This window comes from Anolis carolinensis, unplaced genomic scaffold, assembly GCF_035594765.1.
Source record: "Anolis carolinensis isolate JA03-04 unplaced genomic scaffold, rAnoCar3.1.pri scaffold_10, whole genome shotgun sequence".
Classification (NCBI taxonomy): domain Eukaryota; kingdom Metazoa; phylum Chordata; class Lepidosauria; order Squamata; family Dactyloidae; genus Anolis; species Anolis carolinensis.
The window spans coordinates 27,874,329-27,898,698 of NW_026943821.1; the positions used below are offsets into that span (position 1 = coordinate 27,874,329).

Below are 24,370 nucleotides of genomic sequence, written 5' to 3' on the forward strand. Positions count from 1 at the left end.
TATTCTATAAATAAATACTGTATATGTGACTTGCACCTTTTTCAGTAACTATGAAAAACATTGCATCACTGATACCATGAAATAGCAGCTCCTTAAAAGAAAAAGCTATCTTCAGAAATATTATTCTCTTTCGGCTCTTTCTTTTTCATACCATTTTAAAGGGTGGTTGTGTAAAGGAAGTGTATTCTTAAAATCACTTAACCTCAGGAAATGCGATTGCAAAAGCATTTCTGTGAAAGAGGAAGATAGTAACTATTATTGTGAACAGAAAGTTGGACTTGAACCCTCAGTCTCAAATTTCTGCTATTCTATGCAAGTCACTGTCTACCCTTGGGCCAGCCTGATACAGCCTGCAACGTTATTATTGTGGAAGCTTTAGGACAGTGGTTCCCAATCTTTTTGACTCATGGAGCACTTTTTAAAAATCAATTTCTACGGTGGAGCTGCTTAGTCCTACCCTACGTCTTACAAGTTAATGGTGTTTTAGGAATACAATTGCAGGGTGAAGAAGAGGAGAAAGATAGTAAGAAATGAAATTTACTGTAATATCTCAATTTATTCTCAACTACCATCAGTACACATGATATTGTCAAAACTTGTCCATATATACACATTCTTCGAAAGATCAATAAATCAAACCATTTGTGTTGCAACAAAACTATAGAGTGCACTGTAGTACAGCAGTAGGCCTAAATTAAGGCATCACACAAAAACATACGCACATTTAATTACTTTACATTCAGTTGATGATAATTGCAGGCGAGTGACTGGTTCTGCATTTAAGCAGCTTCTGTATTTTGTTTTGGTGGTACCAAAACAAGTGATAGATGAACAATGCTACTTCTGGAGAGAGATGTTGCAAAGCATGTAGAAATTAATCAGTTAAGTTTTTTATTTCTGTCTGCAGAACTATCATGACGACCGAAAAGAACTTATCAGCAGAGGCTGAAACTCCTAAGCAGCAGCCGTCAAAAGAAGAGGAGGTAGCTGCCAAGAGTGGAACACAGGAAGCTTCCTTGGAGAAAGCACCTGAGAGAGAGAATCAATCCAAAAAGAAGTCTAAAGCATCGGATAGTGGCACTCCCACACGAGAAGACCAAAGCAAAAACAAAGAGCGCACTTCTGAAAGCCGAGGTCTGTCCCGGCTGTTTTCATCATTCCTCAAGAGGCCCAAGTCTCAGGTCTCCGAGGAAGAAGGCAACGAGACAGAAGCAAAGGAACACGGTGAAGGAGACCAGAAAGAGGCAGATCTTGATGCTGATCTCAATGAAGAGATTCTGCTGAAAGCCCCAATTGCAGCTCCCGAGCCTGAGCTCAGAACTGACCCATCTTTAGATCTTCACTCACTTAGCAGTGCAGAAACACAGGTAAATATGGCATAAATTGGTTTTCTTTTTACTTCTGTTTACTTTATTTGACCATAGCCCATTATTGTTGAGGCAGTCTGCTAATGGCCAGTCAGTGGGTTCAGAGTGTTTAAATTGTCATTTATTTGCTACCTGCCCTGTCTTATAGGATTAGGCAAAGGTTATTTTACTTAGACTAATGTTGCAAGATAAATATTTATTCTTAGATTCTTAGACTTAATCTCTAGAATGAAAAACATGCATTCCATGTTTTATGAAAGATAAATCTCTTAGTCTCAGAACGACACAGTGTATACATTAAATTCTAATATATCAATCACAACAAATGCTTAAATTGGAGTTAATGGATTCCCATGCCATAGAGATTCTTATCTATTAATATTTGTTTCCCTCCTTACTATGAGCCAAGTCATTTTCAAGCATGACAAAAAACAAACACTTGGTAATATTTATATAGATATAGCACTGATTATTACATGCTATCAGGCCATGTTTTCTTTGTTTTAAAAAAGGTTTTGCTGATTCTTTTCTTTGACTTCAGCCAGCTCAGGAAGACAGGAGAGAAGATCAAGATACAGAGAATAGAGATTTTGAAACTAAGGAGGAGGACGAACAGGTGAAGTGCTCCAATACGGAAGAGAAAAAAGGCAACACCAGGGTGAAAGCTGACAAAGAAGTAAAAGGTGTTCAGAAAACAACAAGAAGACCCAGAAACAGCATGCATTGCAAGATTACTTTATTGGATGACACACTTTTTGAATGTTCTTTGGATGTAAGTATAGGATATGTTTCCTAAAACAAGCAAACATCAGATACCTTTTGTAAGAGTATATTCTCTGCTCAGTTTAGGGCCTTTGTTGTTCCTGACAGGGAGAGAAGTTAAAGAATACAGGGGAAGGGATATCTTCTCTCTATGCTTAGGGGTTTTTTTTTCTCCTTTGCCCCAGGATTTTCAATATCATGGCAAATATACTTTGGGTTTGTCTAAATGTTTTTCCTCGAATAGAAATAATTTCCTCAACGTTCTCCAGAGTAATAGCATCCAAGAGGATTATCTTAATGAAAGAATCTGTATAAAGATAATGCGCATTATATTTAGTAGGTCTAAAAAGTTAATTTGGTTTCTGTGGAATGAAATGCTTCTAGTGTAGGCCTGCATAACATGCTGCATAAAATGTGCTAAAAACCTATCTGCGGCCCAAAGAGGCTTAGCCTACTTTCATTTTGGCTCCTTACTCTATGGCAGTTGTGCAGCCCTGCTCTAGTGTTGAACTTGAAATGCAGAAAGCAAGGGAATCGGGTGTCACATATTGTTATTTGTGTGCAGAAACATGCCAAAGGGCAGGATCTCCTTAAGAAAGTATGTGATCACCTCAATCTTTTGGAAGAAGACTATTTTGGACTGGCCATATGGGATACCCCAACCTCCAAGGTAAGAACAGTGCATAAAATGGGTCTGTTGTCTTCTTTTTAAAGGGCTGCTTAAGCATTTAACTAAGGGAGGGTTTTTAATGTGCGGACAGAACAATATTGATTATTAACATTTTAGAAAAAGTAGTACAGTTTTGCTCCATACTGGAGAAAATGATGTACTGAGACCCCCCCCCCCCCAAGTCGTTTCCAACATTGTTCCTTATGCCAGAAGTGTTATTAAAAAAATTGGACTGGTCAAGGAAAAAGGGATGGATCATGAGTGTGTTGCCATTGCTCTCAGCTGGACTCAGAGTTCTGTGTGAGCTCCTGGCTGTCATGGGCACCCTGTTTTGACATCAGCAGAGGTGCCTGTACAATCAGAAAGAGCAAGGGGAGCAAGTCCATCCTTCTTCACAGCAATACAGTCATGATCCATCCCTTTTTCCTGGACCAGGCTAATTTCAATCCCATCCAGCTTTTTAAGCAAGTATATCTGAAGGATTTGCTGCATGTTGTTGCTAACAGATTTTTGTAAATGTCTAAAATGGCCACTGGGTGGCAAGCTACACAAATTTTTAACAACTCCCACATTAATTTAGGGGACTTTCAAATGGGTTTGTGACCCATGATTTAAGAAGGAAGGCGCTATATAGTGGTGGTTAGGGTGGGTAGGGCTACTGCCCATAAACTTATATAACAGTTCTGGACGGTTCTGAATGATGCTCTGTGCATGCTCAGACAACCATTTGTGTGAGTTCACAGACAACCATTTGAAGAACCCCGTTTTCTTGTAAGCAACCTGTTCTTAGTAGGCAGGCACACTTTTAAAGCACTTCCTATTAAACCTAAGTATAGATATGCTACTAACACATAGAACAAAATGTAGTGTAGGCTGAGAAAGATGAGATTAAGAGGCTTAGAGGGGTAAGTAGGCTATTCTTTCACCTCAGCAGACCTGTTTTCCAAGTTAAGTTGTGTGGGGAGAAAAGCAGGTAACCTCATTCTATCCCCTTTACACATTTATATTGCCAGAATATGTATGTTTATAGGATTTGTATGACTGATGTGACCACCAAAGCTTTTTTTAGAGTTAAGCTGCAATCCGGTTCATAATGGTGAACCATCGATCTGTGTTTACATTTACTGCACTCTAAAATAGTCCAATTATTATCCACTGTTGCTGTTTTAACTCTAGGACAATACATTTTAATGTTCTTTCTAATAGTTGATAAATGTAATCCTGAGTAATTGCTGCCATATTCTTACAGATCTGGATGGATGCTGCCAAAGAGATTAAAAGACAGGTTCATGGTACGTACCTTGCCTCTTTTCTCTTTAAAATCGTAGGTTTTTATTTGTGGCTTTGGTATATTAACACTCAGCATTGCTGACATTCGTGTAAGAGTGGTGGAAAGGATCAACATACATTTTAAACAGTATGTACTGTATAGGGTAAAGGTTTTCCCCTGACATTAAGTCCAGTCGTGTCCGACTCTGGGGGTCGGTACTCATCTCCATTTCTAAGCCAAAGAGCTGGCATTGTCCATAGACGCCTCCAAGGTCATGTAGCTGGCATGACTGCATGGAGCTCTGTTAACTTCCCGTCGGAGCGGTACCTATTTATTGTACTCATATTTGCATGTTTTCGAACTGTTAGCTTGGCAGAAGCTGGGGCTAACAGCGAGAGCTCACCCCGCTGCCCAGATTTGAACTGCCGACCTTTCGGTCAGCAAGTTCAGCAACTCAGTGGTTTAACCTGCTGCGCCACCGGGGCCTCATGTACTGTATACATTCATGTATAAATTTAGAAATTTGATTCAGCTTATCCATAGTTTATTGTAACTCCTATACCTTAACTCTTTGTCAAATCAGAAGCCACTCTTTCTCTCTGAGAAGAGTGGCGAAAATAGTGAGCTTAGTCTAGGCATAGGCAAACTTTGACCCTCCGGGTATTTTGGACTTTGACTCCCACAATTCCTAACAACCGGTAGGCTGTTAGGAATTGTGGGAGTTGAAGTTCAAAACAGCTGGAGGGAGGGGCAAAGTTGACAAAGAGCCAATACCATTATTTCTTGTGGTTTTCACAAAGCCAGAAGCAGTGCTCTGATGAGCAGAATAGAAGGGATTGGAGCTTCTTTTACAATAATCTGGACTATGTTATTGCTTTTCGCCACTTTCCTCAGAGAACGGGATGGTCTTATTATTATTATTATTATTATTACTTCTGTCTTGTGGATCTTTGAGCCAACATGAATGCAGAAGCTTAGCTCAAGCACTTCTGGCAGTAGCTTTCTAGATTGGCCAGTGTAACGGTGCCTTTGCTGTTTTGCTGGGTTTTAGGCTTTCCTTAATCGGTCCGGTAGGCTTCCCTTAATCTAATCAATGGAGGAAGCACGTACACGCTTGCTTTGACCCTGCAGTGACATTTACAACCTGGATATTGCTCTTGGCAGCTTTCCATGCTTGTATTTCCAGAACAAAATATATTCTGGAGTTCAAGTGTCAAAGGGAGTGTTCAGGAATAATACAAAGCATTAATTGCACATAGATAAAGACCAAACATAATTGAGTTCCTTTATAACAGAAAATAGTAAGGGCAAGCTGCAGTTGGCCTTAATGCTGTCCTTTTCTAGAACAAAATCTTCTTATGACACAATCATGTATCTATTTTTACTTTGTGATTGTCCTCATTTTTGTATTAGGAAAAATCATGGGCTGCAAGTGATCTCCAATGTCTAGCAAACCAAATTGCCAAGAATTTCATGCTGTAATTTATATTATTTTAAAATGGTACTACAATATAAAGAAGTGGGAGGATTGGATGGGCCTTCTAAACATTATAGAACTTGAAGTTGCATTAACCAACAACCAGTATGAACAACGACTAAGGCTTATAGAAGCTGTAGGTCAGTGGTTTCTGGAGGGCATCCCCTGCTCTCAAAATAAAAACTCACAGCCAATCTCTTCTTAATTGCAGGAGGCCCCTGGGATTTTACCTTTAATGTCAAGTTTTATCCTCCAGATCCAGCTCAGCTGACAGAGGATATAACAAGGTTTGTAATTTTCTCAGGAAAACTAACAATCAAATCATACTTTTATTTGGGAGGCCTATAGATGTGATAAATATGAAGTACAGTGTTCCCACGCTACTACGTGGTTCACTTATCGTGGACTTGCTGTTTTGTGGAAAAATTGTTTATTTGTTTGTTTACCCAGCCCATTGCTGCTTTTAATAGTTAAGTGGCCTTTCTCCCCCTTGCAAGCCCCGGGGAGGGTGAAGCCTTTCCTACCGGCGCTGGCGGGCCCCTTGCTTCAAAAGGGAAACTGGACTATAGGTCACTCAAGCAAGTGAGCCAAGCTGTGTATTGGCTCCAAAACCGGACAATAGGCTGTTCAAGTATTGGCATAGGAATCGAACTATGTAGAGGTTGCTCGCGTAAGTGAGCCAAGCTGCATATTGGCATAGAAAGCGAACTGTACATCTCTTGAGTCAGCGAGCCAAGCTGCATGTTTAACTACTGCTTTAACTGAAATTTTGAACCATGTGTGACAATGCCCCCCTTTTTCATCCTTCTAGATACTACTTGTGTCTGCAACTAAGGAAAGACATCATCAGCGGTCGACTTCCTTGCTCTTTTGCCACGTTAGCTTTGCTGGGTTCTTACACAATCCAGTCTGAGCTAGGAGACTACGACCCAGATCTCCATAGTGCAGATTATGTCACTGAATTCAAGCTGGCCCCAAACCAGACAAAGGATCTGGAAGACAAGGTTATGGAGCTACATAAAACATACAGGTAAGTGTCCGGTCTGTTAGCTATAAAGACCCACATTATTCCAATCTAATTGCTCATTTGTGAGTCTATATGTCAAATAGATACTCCTGGGATGTACTGAAATTCTCTTTCATAAAATGAGTCTAGATTATAAGAAACAAACAACTATACAAACAAATAATAAATATAATGGTGCTAAAGAACTAATATTGAAGAAATAGGAGAAATTTAGGTTTTCAGAACCAATTTTTCGTGTATCGTTCTTTTGTGAAATATGGTTACTAAGTTTAATAAGTATCTGAAAACACTTTTAAAATAAATTGCAAGAGAAGTAAATAGCTCAGTTGTATCCTTTCCATTTTATTTTATAGATCTATGACTCCAGCTCAAGCTGATCTTGAGTTTCTTGAGAATGCCAAAAAGCTATCCATGTATGGAGTTGATCTTCATCAAGCCAAGGTAAAATATATATATATATATTGATTTTAATGATTGTTTTTATTGATGTTGATGTTTTTTACTGGGATAATTGTTTTATTGCTTTGTTACTGTTATTTGTTTGTTTTATCGGGCCTGGCCCCATGTAAGCCGCCCCAAGTCCCTTCGGGGAGATGGGGCGGGGTATAAAAATAAAGTTGTTGTTATTATTATTATTATTATTATTATTATTATTTTAAAAATATGATATTCATTTATTTCCTTTCATTGAAGGAAATCGTTCTCATATTTTTGTTTTCAACCTTTAATCAGTTCTCCCATATAAATTGTAAGATTATGATGTAGTAAATATAGAAGGAAACCCAAGGGGTTTCTCAGCCTGTCTGGTTCATAGGCTGATACGGCTGCAACCCAAATTCTAATAATATAATTGCATACAACATGGGATGTATTGTGGCATCCGTTTACAGTTACTTAATCCAGCCTGTTGTGACATAATAATAATAATAATAATAATAATAATAATAATAATAATAATAATAATAATAATATAATCTAATACAATATAATAATAATACTCTATTAATTGTATATTTATACTACATGTAATATTACTAATATTACAGTATAATGTTATAGTACAATATAGTGATATATAGTGCTTATATTGTTCTATGTTAATAATATAATATATTGTATGTAAACATAACTTGTAAGCCACCCTGAGTCCTCTTCGGGGTGAGAAGGGCGGGATATAAATGTTCCTAATAAATAAATAAATAAATAAATGGACATGACATAGAATAACAATTGAAACTGCAAGCGCCTGAAATGAAACTGTTTTCTTCTGATAGGACCTTGAAGGTGTGGATATCACTTTGGGCGTCTGTTCCAGCGGCCTCCTTGTCTACAAAGACAAATTGCGAATCAACCGTTTCCCTTGGCCTAAAGTATTGAAGATTTCGTACAAGCGCAGCAGCTTTTTTATCAAGATCCGGCCTGGCGAGGTAGGCTTTACAAGCGTAGAGTATTGCCTTCCCAGTTTCCTGTGTCTGCCTTTTGTCTCGGGAAAGAATGTACTGTTCCCGCAATCACATCCTTGGATTTGTAGATTTGTAAACTATCAGCAGTGTTCATTTCCCAGTATAGAAATAGGGAATTGGAAGGATATCTCGGTGTCCATCTAGACCAGGTATGGGCAAACTTTGGCCATGCAGGTGTTTTGGACTTCAACTCCCATAATTCCTGGCCTCAGGCCCCTTCCTTTTCCCCCTCAGCCGCTTAAGCGGCTGAGGGGGAAAAGGAAAGGGCCTGAGGCCAGGAATTGTGGGAGTTGAAGTCCAAAACACTTAGATACTAACTGAATCAAGCAATAATAATAATAATAATAATAATAATAATACAGTAGAGTCTCCCTTATCCAACATAAACGGGCCAGCAGAACGTTGGATAAGCGAATATGTTGGATGATAAGGAGGGATTAAGGAAAAGCATATTAAACATCATTAGGTTATGATTTTACAAATTAAGCACCAAAACAATGTGTTATACAACAAATTTGACAGAAAAAGTAGTTCAATATGCAGTAATGCTAAGAAGTAATTACTGTATTTACAAATTTAGCACCAAAATATAACGATGTATTGAAAACACTGACTACAAAAATGCGTTGGATAATCCAGAATGTTGGATAAGCGAGTGTTGGATAAGTGAGACTCTACTGTAATAATAGAACTTTATCTATATACCGCCCTATCTCCCAGATGGGACTCAGGGCGGTTTACAGTAATAAAAACAACACAAACATTACATAACAACATAATAACACATTATTAAACAAAGTAAAATAATACAACTATAACAATAAATAACACTTACATGACCAGATCAAGGGGACGGGAACCATAATCCCAATATATTAAAATGTATCATTTTAGGCTAGGGAAATCTTGTGCAATAAGTCATCAAACAGTGAACATCCTTTGTGCTAATGTGATTGACTCTTCACCTGTCCTCTCTTTAGCAAGAACAATACGAAAGCACAATTGGATTCAAGCTTCCTAGTTATCGGGCGGCAAAGAAACTCTGGAAGGTCTGTGTTGAGCATCACACATTTTTCAGGTATGCCTCTTTCTAATGCCAATTAAAAATGGTGTATTATTGAAAATGAAGTAAAATTCAAACATACCTGTGTGCCTTCTAGGTTAACCTCCACCGAAGCCATTCCCAAGAGCAGGTTCCTGGTGCTGGGCTCCAAGTTCCGTTACAGCGGCCGGACACAAGCGCAGACGAGGCAAGCCAGCGCTCTGATTGACAGGCCCGCACCTCAGTTTGAGCGGACAGCAAGTAAGAGGGCCTCTCGAAGCCTCGATGGTGGTGAGTATCTGGACTTTGTTATACTTAATTTGTAGGTTTATTGAACTCTGAGCTTTAGCTGCATTGAGTTGGAAGAGACCACAAGGGTCATTTAGTCCAACCCTCCACCATGTATGGTGTCTATAGATGCTCACATTTCTTCTAGGGATGTTTTTAATTTATTTTAATTTTAATTGTATGTTTTAATTTTTCATTTGTGCATTTTCGGTATTTGATGTTTTTGTATGTATATTCTTTTGCATTTGTAAGCCACCCTGAGTCCCTGCAGGGAGATAAAGGCGGGGTACAAGAATAAAATTATTATTACAGTAGAGTCTCACTTATCCAACACTCACTTAGCCAACGTTCTGGATTATCCAACGCATTTTTGTAGCCAATGTTTTCAATACATCGTGATATTTTGGTGCTAAATCCGTAAATACAGTAATTACTACATAGCATTACTGTGTATTGAACTAATTTTTCTGTAAAATTTGTTGTATAACATGATGTTTTGGTGCTTAATTTGTAAAATCATAATCTAATTTGATGTTTAATAGGCTTTTCCTTAATCTCTCCTTATTATTCAACATATTCACTTATCCAACGTTCTGCCGGCCCGTTTACGTTGGATAAGTGAGACTCTATTATTATTATTATTATTATTATTATTATTATTTAATTTACTATTTAAGATTCATAAATAAATTGGTTTCATAAAGGGATGAATTATGTGTGGCATGGAGGAACAAAGATCCTTGGAACCCAATAATCTTCCACCGCATCCCCATATCTTCATACACTGCTGAATAATATAAATAGTGTTTTCATATGACAGTACAAAGTTCTGGCAGTTCCCCTGCTGATGTGATAATCCAGAATTCAGGAACGTTCCTAAAAGTATCTCAAAATTATCCTGAAATATTAAATACTATCTAATTAGTGTATCCTGTTAATGATAAGCCATCATATGTGCACCAGAAGGGGTAGAAATTGGCTGTCAAACTGAAAAATTAACAGAAAAAAGAGCAAGTTATCCACTCCTGACATTTACAGCATTATACTTATGGAACGGCCCCGGACTACGCCTATAGATCACGTGATTTAATTTGTTGTATGGATTCAAATGCTTTTAGTTGTTTTAATGGTATGGTTGTTCTTATTGTAGTATGTTTATAAAAGCATTGCCTATGTTGTGAAGCCGCCTTGATTCCCCTCCGGGGATGAGAAAGGCAAGATAAAAGAGTCGTAAATAAATAAAATACTGTATTCCATGTGCAAGCCGCCCTAAGTCCCCTTTGGGGTGGAGAAGGGCAGGGTATAAACGGGGCAAATAAATAAATAATAAATATTCTGGATATTCTGTAACATGTGCACAATTTCCTCAGCTAAGCGTGACTCTCAAAAAATTGAGTTCAGACCAGTAGAGGAGGAGAAGCAGGAGCATGTGGTGTTGGTTGGGGTTGCGGAATCAGAGCCTGTGGAACAATTTCAGGAGAAGCCAGGTATCGCTGTGGGTAGTAGCTCTGGTTTTCTCTTTCGCTCCTCCTTCGTCTGCAGTGAGCTTTCTATCCTTTCATAAAACCAAGCCGGCCTTTCTTAAGATGAGGCATAGCCTCCAACTCTGACACGTGTTCTGGCATGTGTCTTTTCCTCATAGGGTGGGAAAAAAAGATAGCTTAAGCAGCTGAGGGGGAAAAGGAAGGGGCCTGAGGCTGTTAGGAATGGTGGGATTTGGAGTCCAAAGCACCTGGAGAGAGGGCCCAAGTTTGCCCATGCTTGATCCATAGGGTACTTTGTGTTTTTGTTTATTGTTAACAGATGCAGGAGAGCTGTATATCCTAAATATTTCAACTGCTTTGCACATCTTCCTTTTGCACTACTTCAGATATTTTCCTTCTTTTCCGTTTGTCCTTGGTGGTGGTGGGATCTTGCATTTCTTTTTCACTCTTGACTAAAAAATCCCACCCCTGTTTCTACTCAGCAGTAGCAGTGGTTACACCTGACCGAAGCCCACGCCCGACGTCTGCGCCAGCCATTGCTCAGAGTCACTTGGCTGAGCCAACGTCACCTCCTGTACCTGATAACAAGGAACCAGCAGTCACTAAACCTGAGAAGGAAACCACTAGGAAAGAAGTAAAAGTAGAAGAAGCTCCAGCAGAGAAATCAAAAGCAGAGTTAACCGAAGGAGTCCAGGTGTGTTAGACCATCACTGTTGACCATGTATGTACCGGTGCACACAAGAAAAGTATGAAATAATTGCTAAACAGGATGGTTTTCCTTTTCTTGGAGTACAGCTGAAGCATTTTCTTCAGTCCAATGTAAACACTGCGTGTTGTTGCTGACATATTTGTGTAAGTGGGTGGTGAGATATTTTACTGTTTCCAAATTTTTCGTGACCCCAACATTAAGCAAAGGGGATGCTATTCGGGGTCAAGACCCACAATTCAGTGACAACAGTGCTTCTCTCTTGGGTTAGGGAGTTCACACAGACCTGTCCTTCATCAGGATCAAGATATATATGTTGTCACTTATTATGTTGAACTTGCAAATTATTCCTGTAATATATATATGGTGTCACTTGTTTCTTAACCGCATGTGCGTTGACTGCATGTTTGTATAGCACTTCAAAAACAAAGATCTGTTTTTGAAACCAAGCTGTCTCTAAAGCCCTACTAACCAAACAAAAAATGTTTCTGCCACCTGACTTTTCACCGTAACGTATCCCTATTGAAGTATCAGTGCCACCCTAAGTGGTGATCAAAATTATGTGGGTTGTATTAAGTTTTTTTGCATTCTTATTTTTAAAAAGAAGAGGAAAGCTAAAACATCCGTTTCAAAATTGAGTCAATAAACACACTTTTTGTCTTCTTTTACTTATCACAAAACAGCAGCGTGCAGAAAAAGAGGAAGAACCAATAAGAATGAGGAAGGTTAGCTTATTTTTTCACTTCCATCCAAGCAAAATTGTCATATCACTCATGCATCTGTGATGTGTTTAAAAAGACAGTGTTCCGGCATCTTCATTTGCTTTGCTTCTCAACCAGAGCTCCTGTTTGTCTATAGAGTAGCCCACTCTGTGCTCAATGGACTGGAGCAGGATTTTCAAAGCCTTTTAAAGAATATTTTATATTTGATATTTCTCAGTTCTTTATTTAAAAACATGAATGATTCATTTGTAAGAACTGTGAACAATAAGCATTTGGAGAATTGAAAGAAGGTTTGATTGTAAAGTAAGAAAAAATGTCTGTAAACTTAAACTTAGGTGCGGTATATTATTTTAACAAATAGTTTCACAAATGGGTTGCTGTGAGTTTTCTGGACTGTCTGGCCATGTTCCAGAAGCATTTTCTCCTGACATTTCGCCCACATCTACGGCAAGCATCTCAGAGGTTGTGAGGTCTGTTGGAAACTAGGCAAGTGGAGTTTATATATCTGGAATGATATCCAGGGTGGGAGAAAGAAAGAACTCTTGTCTGTTGGAGGCAAGTGTTAATGTTGCAATTGGCCAGCTTGATTAGCACTGAACGGCCTTGCAGCTTCCAAGCCTGGCTGCTTCCTGCCTTTGTTGGGAGGTGTTAGCCAGTGGATTTCAGTGGCTTCTCTGATGGTTGTGAGAGTGGTCCAGCATTTCTGTGTTCTCCAATAATATTCTGTGTCCAGGTTGGTTCGTCAAGTGCTCTGCTGTGGCTGACTCCTCTGGTTGAGTCAGTCTGGGAGTGTCTTTTGTGTTCCTTGATTCGTGCCTGGGCAAGGCTGCTGCATTTGGGGGTCCCTGTGGAGACTTGTCCACAGCTGCACGGGATACAGGAGATTCCTGCATAGGAGAGGATGCCTGTCATAGATGTGGGCGAAACATCAGGAGAGAATGCTCCTGGAACATGGCCAGACAGCCCAGAAAACTCACAGCAACTCAGTGATTCCAACCATAAAAGCCTTCGACAACACAGTTTCACAAATAATTTTTAGATGCAATGCATTACTAACTATATTGCTCAAATACCCAGACTTCTACAGGGAAAGTAGTAGATCAGTTATTTGTTGACTGGAGACAATGCATGAAATGCAAATAAGCCAGTGAAGGCTCTGGAGACTGTCTTTTTAATGGTACCTCATTACATCCTTTTATGATTCATGAGAAAGGTCTTACATATCCCTCCGATTTCCCCCACAAACCTGTGGTTCTATACTCGACACCCAATTGGCATAATCACACCTCTCCAAATGTTACTTTTAGCCTTTTTTGTTTTCCGATTTGCAAAATCCTGCAAGAACAACCTTCTTAATTTTTTTGTGCTTATTTGTTTGTTCCCCCCCTTTCTTTCACTTTCACAGAAAAGATCAAAGAGGCTAGATGGTGAAAACATTTATATAAGGCATAGCAATTTAATGTTGGAGGTTTGTATGAATTTGAAGCTTCTCTCGGTTGTGTTTGCCTGGACCTTCCGCATTCTTTGCTGAAACTCTTTTTCCTCCTCTGCTGCTACATTTTTGGTTTTGTTTTCTTTTTTGCATGCTCTTGCATGACGTTGTGGAAAATAGGCTTTTGCATGCCAATAAACATGACATTATGCAATCATTTTTTCCCTACCTTTTTAGATTTCTCCTGTCGTGGTTTCCTAAAATATATGATTGGGATAGCTTGCTCATTTAAACTATCTGTCCAAAATGTCAGTAACGTGATTCCTTGGTCACATTTATAAACAGTAGTGTTCAAATCATGGGCAGACCTGGACCCTCCAGGTGTTTTGGACTCTAACTCCCACCATTCCTAACAGCCTCAGACCCTTTTCTTTTATTTATTATTTATTTATTTACAGTATTTATATTCCGCCCTTCCTTCTCACCCCGAAGGGGACTCAGGGCAGATTACAATGCACATATGCATGGCAAACATTCAATGCCATTAGGCATATGACATACAGACACAGAGACAATTTAACATTCCATCTTCCGGCTTCATGAGGGTATGTTCGATTCTGGCCACAGGGGGAGCTGCTGCTTCACCATCCACTTGTGACACCAAGTCCTTGATGGAGTGAGTACTTCCTCATTCTTCCACACACTGCTGGAAGGTTTTGTGGTGTCGTAAATTAGTTAAATTAACCTCCCCACATAAAGCGGTACCTAAATTTCCTACTTGACAGATACAACTGTCTTTCGGGTGCATAGGTCAACAACAAGCTACACTATTTAATGGTCAGGAGCTCAATCCGACCCAGGCTGGCTTCGCTCTCATGACCTCTCAGTCAGTAGTGATTCATTGCGGCTGGCTACTAACCAGCTGCCCCACAGCCTGGCTTAAGCGGCTGAGGGGGAAAAGGAAGGGGCCTGAAGCCGTTAGGAGTGGTGGGAGCTGGAGTCCAAAACACCTAGAGGGAGGGCTGAAGTTTTCCCATGGCTTGGGCTAGAATAACCCTAAACATGCCTCTTCTTCATCCATGTGTGTGACTTTTAGGCCCTTTCTACACTGTCCTATATCCCAGGATCTGATCCCAGATTATATGCTTTACAGTACACATGGATAATTTCAGAAACACCTTTCAATACAACTTCAGAAACACCTTTATTCTTTTCAGCTCACTGAACAAAACAAATTGTCAGTGGACTATACATATCCTTTGTGTTAAAGTTGTAGCCACTTAGGGCTTTTTCCTCCTTGAAAGAATATAATAAATATAAATAAAACTTTATTTATACCCCGCCACCATCTCCCAGGGGGATTCGGGGCGGCTCACAATGCACCCAAGGTGCAAAATACAGAAAGTGCAGAAGCAATAACATCAAGCATCCGAAATTTTGGAAAACAGGGACTAAAATAGATACCTTTTTCTTGAAAGCACATAGTGCAAAATGTTCATTGCCCCCACTGCAGAGGAGAAGGAGCACCTTCTTGCCCAGTGGGATTCACTATATTTCAAATTATTCCAACTTGCAGTTTTAGAATTCTGTCGTCATTAAAATGCGATGTGCCTTGGATGCAGTGCCTCTTGGACGCCTTGCCTTGGGGTCATGCAGGCTCGATTCTCTTTTACTCCACGACTACAGACTCTTGTTGAAGCTGGATATCCCAATCATATATCATTGATCTTGCAAAATGTGTGGCTTCTTCTACTGACTCTATTCCTTTTGTGATGTGTTTTAGTCAGAATTCTAGAAACAGCAGCCAATAGACATTTTTATTCAACAGTGCCCCTTTTCATGTGCTTTTAAAAAGAAATGTAATGCTTTGCAGCTTTTTTTCTGGGGGTGATTGCCATCATGCAGAATTTTGGACGTCAGTAAAACGGTGTGTAATCCAGTCGGCAGGAGGCAGTCCAACTACGGTCTTCAGTCTCATTAAAATGTATTTTTTAGTGTCCTCCTCCTAGTAGAGAATTTCAACTTGATGTACTTGTTTTGCCGTTCTGCCCTCTAGTTGCCCTACATGCCTCTGTTACACTGCACATGTGGACTAGTTCTTGTTGCTAATACGTCTTTATACACTTGATGTGATATTTAACTATTTTGTTGCAGGTATTTGCACAGAACAAAGGAAACAAGTCATGAGATATTTTGGAATAATTTCCTAGTCTCTTTTCCCATCCCCCCTTAGCATTGTGGCAAAATATATGCTCATCTGAATTTCTTAAGCCAGAAAAACAATCATGGAAGCAGTACCTGTACTAAGGGAAAGCTAGAATCCATTCATACTTCTAAGCCAGAACACAATTCTCTGATAAAACATTTAGTCCTAAACTTGATATTTGGAGCTAATCCAGTCATTTGGAATTTATCAAGATACTGGCCTCCAATTCCTTTTGTAGTTCTATCTGTAGATGATTTCCCTGCCTACTGTCTGCCACACTTATACTTATTATTATTATTATTATTATTATTATTATTATTATTATTATTACTGTATTATTATTATTATTATTATTATTATTATTATTATTATTATTATTATTATTATTATTATTATTATTATTATAATACAACAGGCATAGGCAAACTTAGTTCTACCTGATGATGATTTCCCTGCCTACTGTCTGCTACATTTATTATTATTATTATTATTATTATTATATTTTACTGATAGAAAAACACAGTATGACACAGCAAATGAGATGTATATGCTGGATTTAGTATAACAAAATCACAAGTTGTACATTTCCTAAGCATTTAGGACTGTGTGATGTATTTTCAAATGATGCACACAGATCCAAGTATTATTATTATTATTATTATTAGTAGTAGTAGTAGTAGTAGTAGTAGTATTACTCTACAACAGGCATGGGCAAACATAATTCTACCTGTAGATGAGGTTGATCCATTTAGTTCACCAGTTTTTACAGTTTGAAAACAACAATTACATTTTTAAACCCATTGATCCATGGTTTGTATTCTGGATTTATTTATTTTTACAACAGGATCTAGATAAAACTCAAGAGGAGATAAAGAAGCACCATGCAAACATCAGTGAGCTGAAAAAGAACTTCATGGAATCTGTTCCTGAGCCTCGGCCAAGTGAATGGGACAAGCGCTTATCCACTCATTCTCCCTTCAGGACCCTTAACATCAATGGGCAGATTCCTTCAGGAGTAGAAGGAGTAAGTACTTCATGTAACATGAAAATATGTTTGGCTCTGCTTTTAATCAAACCATTTTTTAAATTCTTCAGGAAATAAGTACCTTTGAAAACAAACATAAACACCCCTATTTATGGTTCTGTTACTGATTTATTTTCTCTCTATTTCATGGGATATATTTTCATATTCTAGCTTAATTCGCCTTTCATTAATAGCATTTCCAGCACATAAGACTCGCATTTGCAGACAGTTTCAGCACATCTTATGACTGCATATCTCAAGTGTAATTTGTTACAATCATAGGACAATTGTTCCAGCTCTCAAACAGTATTAATCTAGGTTCTTTATTACCAACAACATGTTTTGGACATAATTGCTAATCTTAGAAGTGTATTGTTTAGTATACATGTAGTTGTATTGCTTGAATACAAAGATGTCCTTCCACTTGTGTGATGTGTGATGAATGAAATAAAGTTAAATGTAATCTGAAAGTATTAATTTTACTTATGTAGTAACTTGTATGGCCTCTTGTACTTAGAGATGCATAAGAGCCTGTTGTGTATGAGTTACTGTAGAAGTTTTGTAGAATGGGACTAACTGCTCTTTCTCTTTGTCCTTTGTTTTTCTGGGTCAAGCCCATTAATTTTGGTGTGAAATTCAGTAATACATACTTAGCGGATTTTTAATACTGAGTTATCTTAACCTCATTATTATCTAATTACGATATTGGTTTGAGTTTGGTTTTTGTGTGGTTCATTTTAATTTCATATTCCCTGAAATGTACACATATGGATTGTGGAATACTTTGTTGATGGTGGTGAGACTTAATGCAGAACCTGTAATGTTTGGCCAATGAAGCTTTGATTACAACAAATGGGTGGTGAAATAGACACTACAAAGAACTGCTTACTTGTTGAGGAGCGATAACAATGGAAGTTGATTATGTGCTCGTTCTCCTTTTTGAGAGCAGCGTTCCTTCTGAGAGAATTCTTACCTGTTCCTTGATTTTACTCTGATTTCTGCACAAATGTTATTTCAGTAATAATAACATAGACTGGTGGGCTTCTTTTAGTGTAATTTATTGATGTCAGGTTTAATTTACTGATGTTTGGCTTTAATTTGATATTAGGTTTTAATGTTGTTTTCATATGTGGGGTTTCTCTGGGATTTTATGTCAGTGTTTGTTTACAGTGGCATTGAATGTTTGCTATTGTATGTTGGAATCCGCCCTGAGTCCCCTTGGGGAGATAGGGCGGAATACAAATAAAGTTTTATTATTATTATTTTAGAACAATAAGAGGCAATTGCAGGCATCTGTTGTCTGTTCACTTCATGTCTTACACAGCATGAGTAGTGTATTATAATTAGTCATCACTGGTGCCTGTGTTTTTCTTATTTTAACTTGATCCAGCATTGTTGTTGTGTTGTTGTTACGATCATTGTTATTTGCCAGACAACTGAACTTTCCATACTTTGTGCCAGGTCAAGAAAGCCACATTTCAGTCCTATGAGAGAAAGGTTGGTGGGCCAGAGGTAAAGCCGCTGTTTTGATATGTGCTTCTGAAGTAGACTTTTGCTATTGTATTGGCACCAAGCAAAACGGAAACCCTCAAGAGCAGCTGCTGGTGACATTTAATTTTGGCTGCTTTTTAAAGTAATGTTCTCTCTCACAATCTTATGATCTAACACGTTAAAAAAGATTTGCACTGCTGCAAGCTTTTGCAGCTTTTTCGGTTTTGATTTTGTTTTAGTGCATGGCTGGTTGACAAAGTTGCATGAAGATGTTGCCATATATTTGGCGAGAAAGAGCAATGATGAAGGTTTAACTCTCCCCTATTCTCTTTATGTTGTCTCCCTCTCTTTTCCCTGTTTTTTTGTTTTAACTCTCATGTTCCTCATTTCCTTCCTTTTTGCTGGCCAGCACCCCAGCTACTTTTTCCCCGCAACCCATTACTTAGGGGTGTGCAAAGACCCTGTCCCCGAATATCAAACTAATAATAGAAAATTGACTCAACTGAACGAGCTTAGAGCCAAATTTTTCCTGTCCTAGATATCTCCTTTATGTACCATACACAGCAGGAATAGTGGGATACAAATCTCTTTTTAACCTCTTAAAACAAGGATTTCCAACAGGTTTTCCAGTCTAGCTAATTCATATAGAATTACTATATTGTTTTACATTATATACACACAAGTAACACACATGAAATGTACAGCAAAATCCTTTTTTTCTAATCTTGCTATTAAAATAATCATTTTCTTGAGTTTTAAGATACCAAACACTTTGCACTTTAACTACTATATAATATTGAGGCTGAAGTTTTGATATTCGCTTCCATTGCAATACCATTTACAAAACTCACATAGTTATATTTGCATCACAAAATAGGTGTGAGAGCTCACAAATACTGTCAAATTGCCTAGTGCAGGAAGTTATGACCAACATTTTATATAAAATGAATTTTTATATGTTGTACACCGCTTTGAATCCCACCCATGGGAGAAAAGCGGGATAGAAATGAAATAATAATAATAATAATAATAATAATAATAATAATAATAATAACCACGAATATTTATAATACATCAAGGTGACAATGGTTTCACACATTTTCTATAAGTTAACTTTCACACATATATTCCAGTATATAGGTAGAGTTAATATGAGGTGAGAGCATTGTTGATAACAGAGAACTGGTTTGCAAGCGACTGGTTTCTCCAAGCAGTTTGGCCCCATTGATGAGGTTATTGGCGCACGGTCTTGCATGGGCCCGCAAGGACACACATGGAGCCATCCTTAGTCTGAGACAATTTCTGTGGCTTTTGTCATTGCACATCCCTAAGCATAATTTTTGAGCACTTTCCATCTGTCATTTTGTTCATCTCTCTGTCTTCTCTTGATCTTCTACCATGAAAGCAGACGCAGGAGCATCACCTGTTAGTTCAGAAAGAAGACAATACTAAAAAGCAAGACGCATCTCCTGAGGGAACTTTGTCCCAGCAAACAAATGAAGAAACCCAGGGAAAGGTTTCTATTCCAATTCCCGAGGAGCAGAAATCACTCAAAGCATGTCATCTGTACCCTAGAGTTTTTCCTACTCCACACTATCGTTTCGTGATGTCTGTTTTGGTGCTCCTGGCATTGACTGTGTGGTGGCTGGTTTTTCTGTGATATCGGCTTGTGTGAAATAACCTCGAGAGTAATGAATGCGCGCCTGACTGAATCAGCTGTTATTCCTCCGTGTTAGCTTGTTTTTCTAGTTCACTATCCCAAAGTCCTTTGAAATTCTTCTTTTTCAAAACACATTCATATTACTTGTGCAACATATAGTGAATATAGTGAAAGACACAGTGGATCATCATCAGGCTATGAAAAATGTCCAGGTTTTGCATCCAGGAGATTTCCAATTTATTTCAAATGTTGCCCAGTATGTGTTTTGATCTTTTTATCATTTTGGAGGGTTAGCATCTTGTTTAAATTTAGGATGATTTGCTCAAAAACTCTTCTTCCATCGCTTGTAGTATATTTGGGACCTGAAAATGTAACGAAACTATTTTAAAGTCTCAGTATTCAAAGGAAGGACAATTTAAATAAGTTGTCTTGCAAGAGAGCAAAATAATTCTAGAACTGCTACTGTAATAAAACACAGCTCTTCAAAGATTAATTCAGAGATGTATATAGAGCACTAAGTTAATTATTTCAACAAAGTCAGAAAGGCTTTTCACACGTTATGTGAAGACATTTTTTTGGGAATGATGTCCCATGTGTCTGTATGATTTCGGGGAGGTGAATGAAGCATGATGCTGGCCATAATCTGTCAACAAGTAAAGTTGATTTACACCAAACACTGCCTGATACTGGTGGAAAGGGTGGCCTATTCCTTCTTCAGCTGCCTTATGTATAAAACAACACATCAATATATATCTATTCTTCTTCTTATCTATATGAGTCCAGTAAATGAACAGATTGTAATTTCTGATTTGTGTCTAGGGTGGGTTTAAGACAATAGAAATGGGCAATATATTGGAAGCAGTACTTTATAAATGCAACGTCAATTGTTCTTTTTGTCACAACTCCGTTGTTTCAGTGCTTTTCTGTTGCCGTCTCTGTCGTACTTATTGAATGGTTTGTCTCCCACTGTAACAGTTACCTGTGTAAGAGTAACATACATACAAGCGTGTTTCCTTCTTTTTTGCATGATTATGCTCACAATATTCCTTAAGTTAACCAATTCTCGGAAATACCATAGTTTTGTGCAAGTAACAAAATATCAACTCACAACGACTTATTGCAATTGGCAGTTAAAAAATGCAGGTGATCTGTATTATATAGAGCAGAAATATGTTATCCTTTCTTGTAAATGGTTCTCATTCTGCTTACGAATAAGACAGAATGCAATTAATAATCATCGTTTTATAATATAATATACTGTACTTCTATATAGTAAGCCATTGTTTATAGTTATCCCAAGTCATTCGAGCTTTGACCATAAGAGGTGTTGCTTCCAAAAGAACAGACGAAAGAGAATTGAGGAGTTCTGTAAAGTCCTGTAGAAACTTTTTCTAATCCTGGATGCAGTTTTGGACTTGTAGTTGGTTTTAATTTCGATGTACTATAATTAATGTGCATTTTCTTTCCTGTTTGGGAAAAAATGTGAACGAAACATGCGTGATCAAAAGATGGCCCATTTGGTATTTCGTTTTAAAAGGAGTTCCTGGTTCAGAAGATGAATCTAATCTTGTACAACAAAGCCTTGACGTGGTGTCGCCCGTGCTATCTGTGCCAGTGAAGATGATAAGCCAGATGCGTAGTGCCTTTTGCATTTAACACTGAGTTAAAAGTATAATTTCCAGTTTTATTCTATCTTCTTTCATAACCAAACAACTAAAACACATTTCTTCATGTTTATAGCTTTCAGGAATCTCCTAGGATCTCTTTCCTAATAATGTGTTTATAGAGATCAATATTTGCTTGCTTCGGTGGTCACCTGACAAAATGTGTGACATTTGTTTCTAGCAATTAGGCGATAACATGCAGACTTTGAAGAGCTGACGGTGGAATAAATCCTGTGGTATTCTCACTAATTATACTATCAGACGGTGGTGGCCTAGCTGCTTTCTCTTTGTTGGGATTTGAAGAAATGATGGTTTGACGTGGTTTCATAGAAGCTAGAGTACACATTTCATGCTTGGAAGGCTATCCTTGTACTCTACTTTTACATCCATATCATTTCTGAATAAATTAATAGGTCAGGTCTTTCTATTAATAGAGACCTATATGTACCTGTTCAATTTGTCGTATCTTTTTAGTTGGATATCAATTTATAGGAATTGACAGAAATGCATCATTTTCCCTAGGAACATGCATTGGCTGTTCACCATTTTTTTCAGAGCTTATCTCTGAAAGAGGCCTTGAAGTCTAAAGGACTTAATAAATGTGATTTTATAGAGTGAGCCCATGGTACTTCAGGTTAGTATTGCATGAGTGTAATGCTGCTAAATTTGCTTTGTTTCTAAAATGTTATTTTGTAGCCTCCGCTTGTGAAAACTCAGACAGTCACAATCTCCGATGTGTCCAACACTGTGAAAAGCGAAATTCCAACTAAAGAAGTTCCTATTGTCCATACAGAGACCAAAACCATCACTTACGAAGCAGCACAGGTAAGATGTTGCATATTTGATGTAGCATGTTGGTGGTTGCAGGTGGTTGGTGGCGTGTTGTCCAGCTATTACAGCTATTACAATTAAATACATGCATTTATGTATCTTTGCCTTAGACTGATGATGGCAGCAAGGATATAGACCCTGGGGTTCTGCTAACAGCTCAGACGATCACTTCAGAGACTACGAGCAGCACCACCACGACACAAATTACAAAGGTAAACATCGGCACAAATAAGATATTGAATCTATGTGTGTGTAGTAGGCTGTAAGTTAATCTTTATCATGAATTAAAAGCATACAAGCCAATGCTTAAGACTACTGTATTTCTGCAAATTGTATTGAAATATATTGGACTGGTGAGGAAAAAACTCTGTGTGTGTGTGTGTGTGTGAAAGATTGAATTATGAAACCACTGTTTCCTCTGTCCATCTTCGATAGCATGTGCAAAACTGCATTGACACTAACTTCTTGTAGAATTCACAAAGATAGCAAGGACATTTGCAAGTGCTGCGTTGAATTGTGGGGATGTAGGATGTCAAAGGGGGATATTAATCTATCCTAATGCTGACCATAATGTGAATTTGTTGACTGCTCGTATTGATAGCAGATAGGTAGATTTTATTTTTATGATGTTGCTGTTTTACTCTCTTCCAATAGACTGTGAAGGGCGGAATTTCAGAAACACGGATTGAAAAAAGAATTGTCATTACAGGAGATGCAGACATTGATCATGATCAAGTAAGACGTTTGTTTTATTTTACTGTTCTCAGTGTCGGCACATTTTTTTCTGGAACTTTTTTTTATCACTGGAGCAATTGGAGGAGCAAATACATGTTTGTACAAGACGCGTTGCATATTGTTTCTCAAAGTATTTGAAAATTCACATACCGTAAAAGCACAACTCTTAACACAAGGTTCTTAATTTTTTTGAAGCCATAAAAGTTATTATTGTTGTAACTCAGGTATGGGCCAACCTTGGCCTTCATGTGTTTTGGACTCCAGTTCCCACCATTCCTCACAGCCCCAGACCCCTTCCCTTCCCCCTTTGAGGCAGCACCGGCACTTTCTCTTCTCGCACAATGAACCTTATCCATGGGTCAAATCAAAAGCGATAATGAGGTTGACTTACACATGAGTATAGATGGGGAAGGATGGTGGTGAGATCCTTTCCAGAAACACAACTCAAAGAGCTTGTTCTTTATGCCACCCACCCAGGTTCTTGTACAGGCGATTAAGGAAGCGAAGGAGCAACACCCAGACATGTCTGTGACCAAAGTGGTTGTCCACCAGGAGACAGAGATCGCAGAGTAAATAGCAAGGCCAGCTGCATTTATCAGGTAATATTCTCTTTTAGCAACAGATTGTAACATTAGTTACAAATGTGGATATCTTAGTGATAAACATTTGCAAGGAAAGTATTTTTAGAATATATCAATACTAAAAGTACAAGTTGAGCATTCTGAAATTGTCTGCAATTATTTTTTCTGATGTTTCTATTTACAAAAAGTTTATTTCATGCATTCATGTACTTTAAATATTGTTTGAAATTACTTTCAAGCTAATCATAAATGAATTTTGTATTTAAACTTGGGTCTCCTCTCCACGATATCTCCTTGTATACATATATGCAAATACAGGTACAGGCAGCCCCCAAGTATTTTAAATCTGTTCTAACGTGACTTTACAGGTGGAGCTGTTACATTGATTTGCATTTTGCGTGGATGTTTTTAGGGGACAACACGGGAGTTTACGGAGATTTTGGGATGACCAAGAGGGCAGTTCAGTTC

The 24,370-nt window shown here is 38.2% G+C and overlaps 1 protein-coding gene across 19 annotated transcripts in view; it reads left to right on the plus strand.

Annotated features, from left to right (window-relative positions):
- epb41 (erythrocyte membrane protein band 4.1) overlaps nt 1-24,370 on the plus strand; it is a 44,048-nt gene that overhangs the window by 12,559 nt on the left and 7,119 nt on the right. For 2 of the 19 annotated variants that reach the window (XM_016998788.2, XM_062962824.1), the window contains exons 2-20: nt 908-1,367; nt 1,909-2,139; nt 2,695-2,799; nt 4,049-4,091; nt 5,758-5,833; nt 6,358-6,576; nt 6,927-7,014; nt 7,848-8,000; nt 9,017-9,114; nt 9,197-9,369; nt 10,737-10,853; nt 11,333-11,544; nt 12,240-12,281; nt 13,684-13,746; nt 16,761-16,940; nt 22,452-22,580; nt 22,697-22,798; nt 23,241-23,321; nt 23,799-23,920. In XM_016998788.2, coding sequence (XP_016854277.2) covers nt 908-1,367; nt 1,909-2,139; nt 2,695-2,799; nt 4,049-4,091; nt 5,758-5,833; nt 6,358-6,576; nt 6,927-7,014; nt 7,848-8,000; nt 9,017-9,114; nt 9,197-9,369; nt 10,737-10,853; nt 11,333-11,544; nt 12,240-12,281; nt 13,684-13,746; nt 16,761-16,940; nt 22,452-22,580; nt 22,697-22,798; nt 23,241-23,321; nt 23,799-23,894 — 2,668 coding nt within the window. In that variant the 3' untranslated portion in view covers nt 23,895-23,920. Of the gene's footprint in view, nt 1-907; nt 1,368-1,908; nt 2,140-2,694; nt 2,800-4,048; nt 4,092-5,757; nt 5,834-6,357; nt 6,577-6,926; nt 7,015-7,847; nt 8,001-9,016; nt 9,115-9,196; nt 9,370-10,736; nt 10,854-11,332; nt 11,545-12,239; nt 12,282-13,683; nt 13,747-16,760; nt 16,941-18,401; nt 18,453-18,840; nt 21,603-22,451; nt 22,581-22,696; nt 22,799-23,240; nt 23,322-23,798; nt 23,921-24,370 lie in introns of those variants that run through there. The other 17 variants (XM_062962817.1, XM_062962819.1, XM_062962818.1 and 14 more) reach the window with 17 other exon arrangements.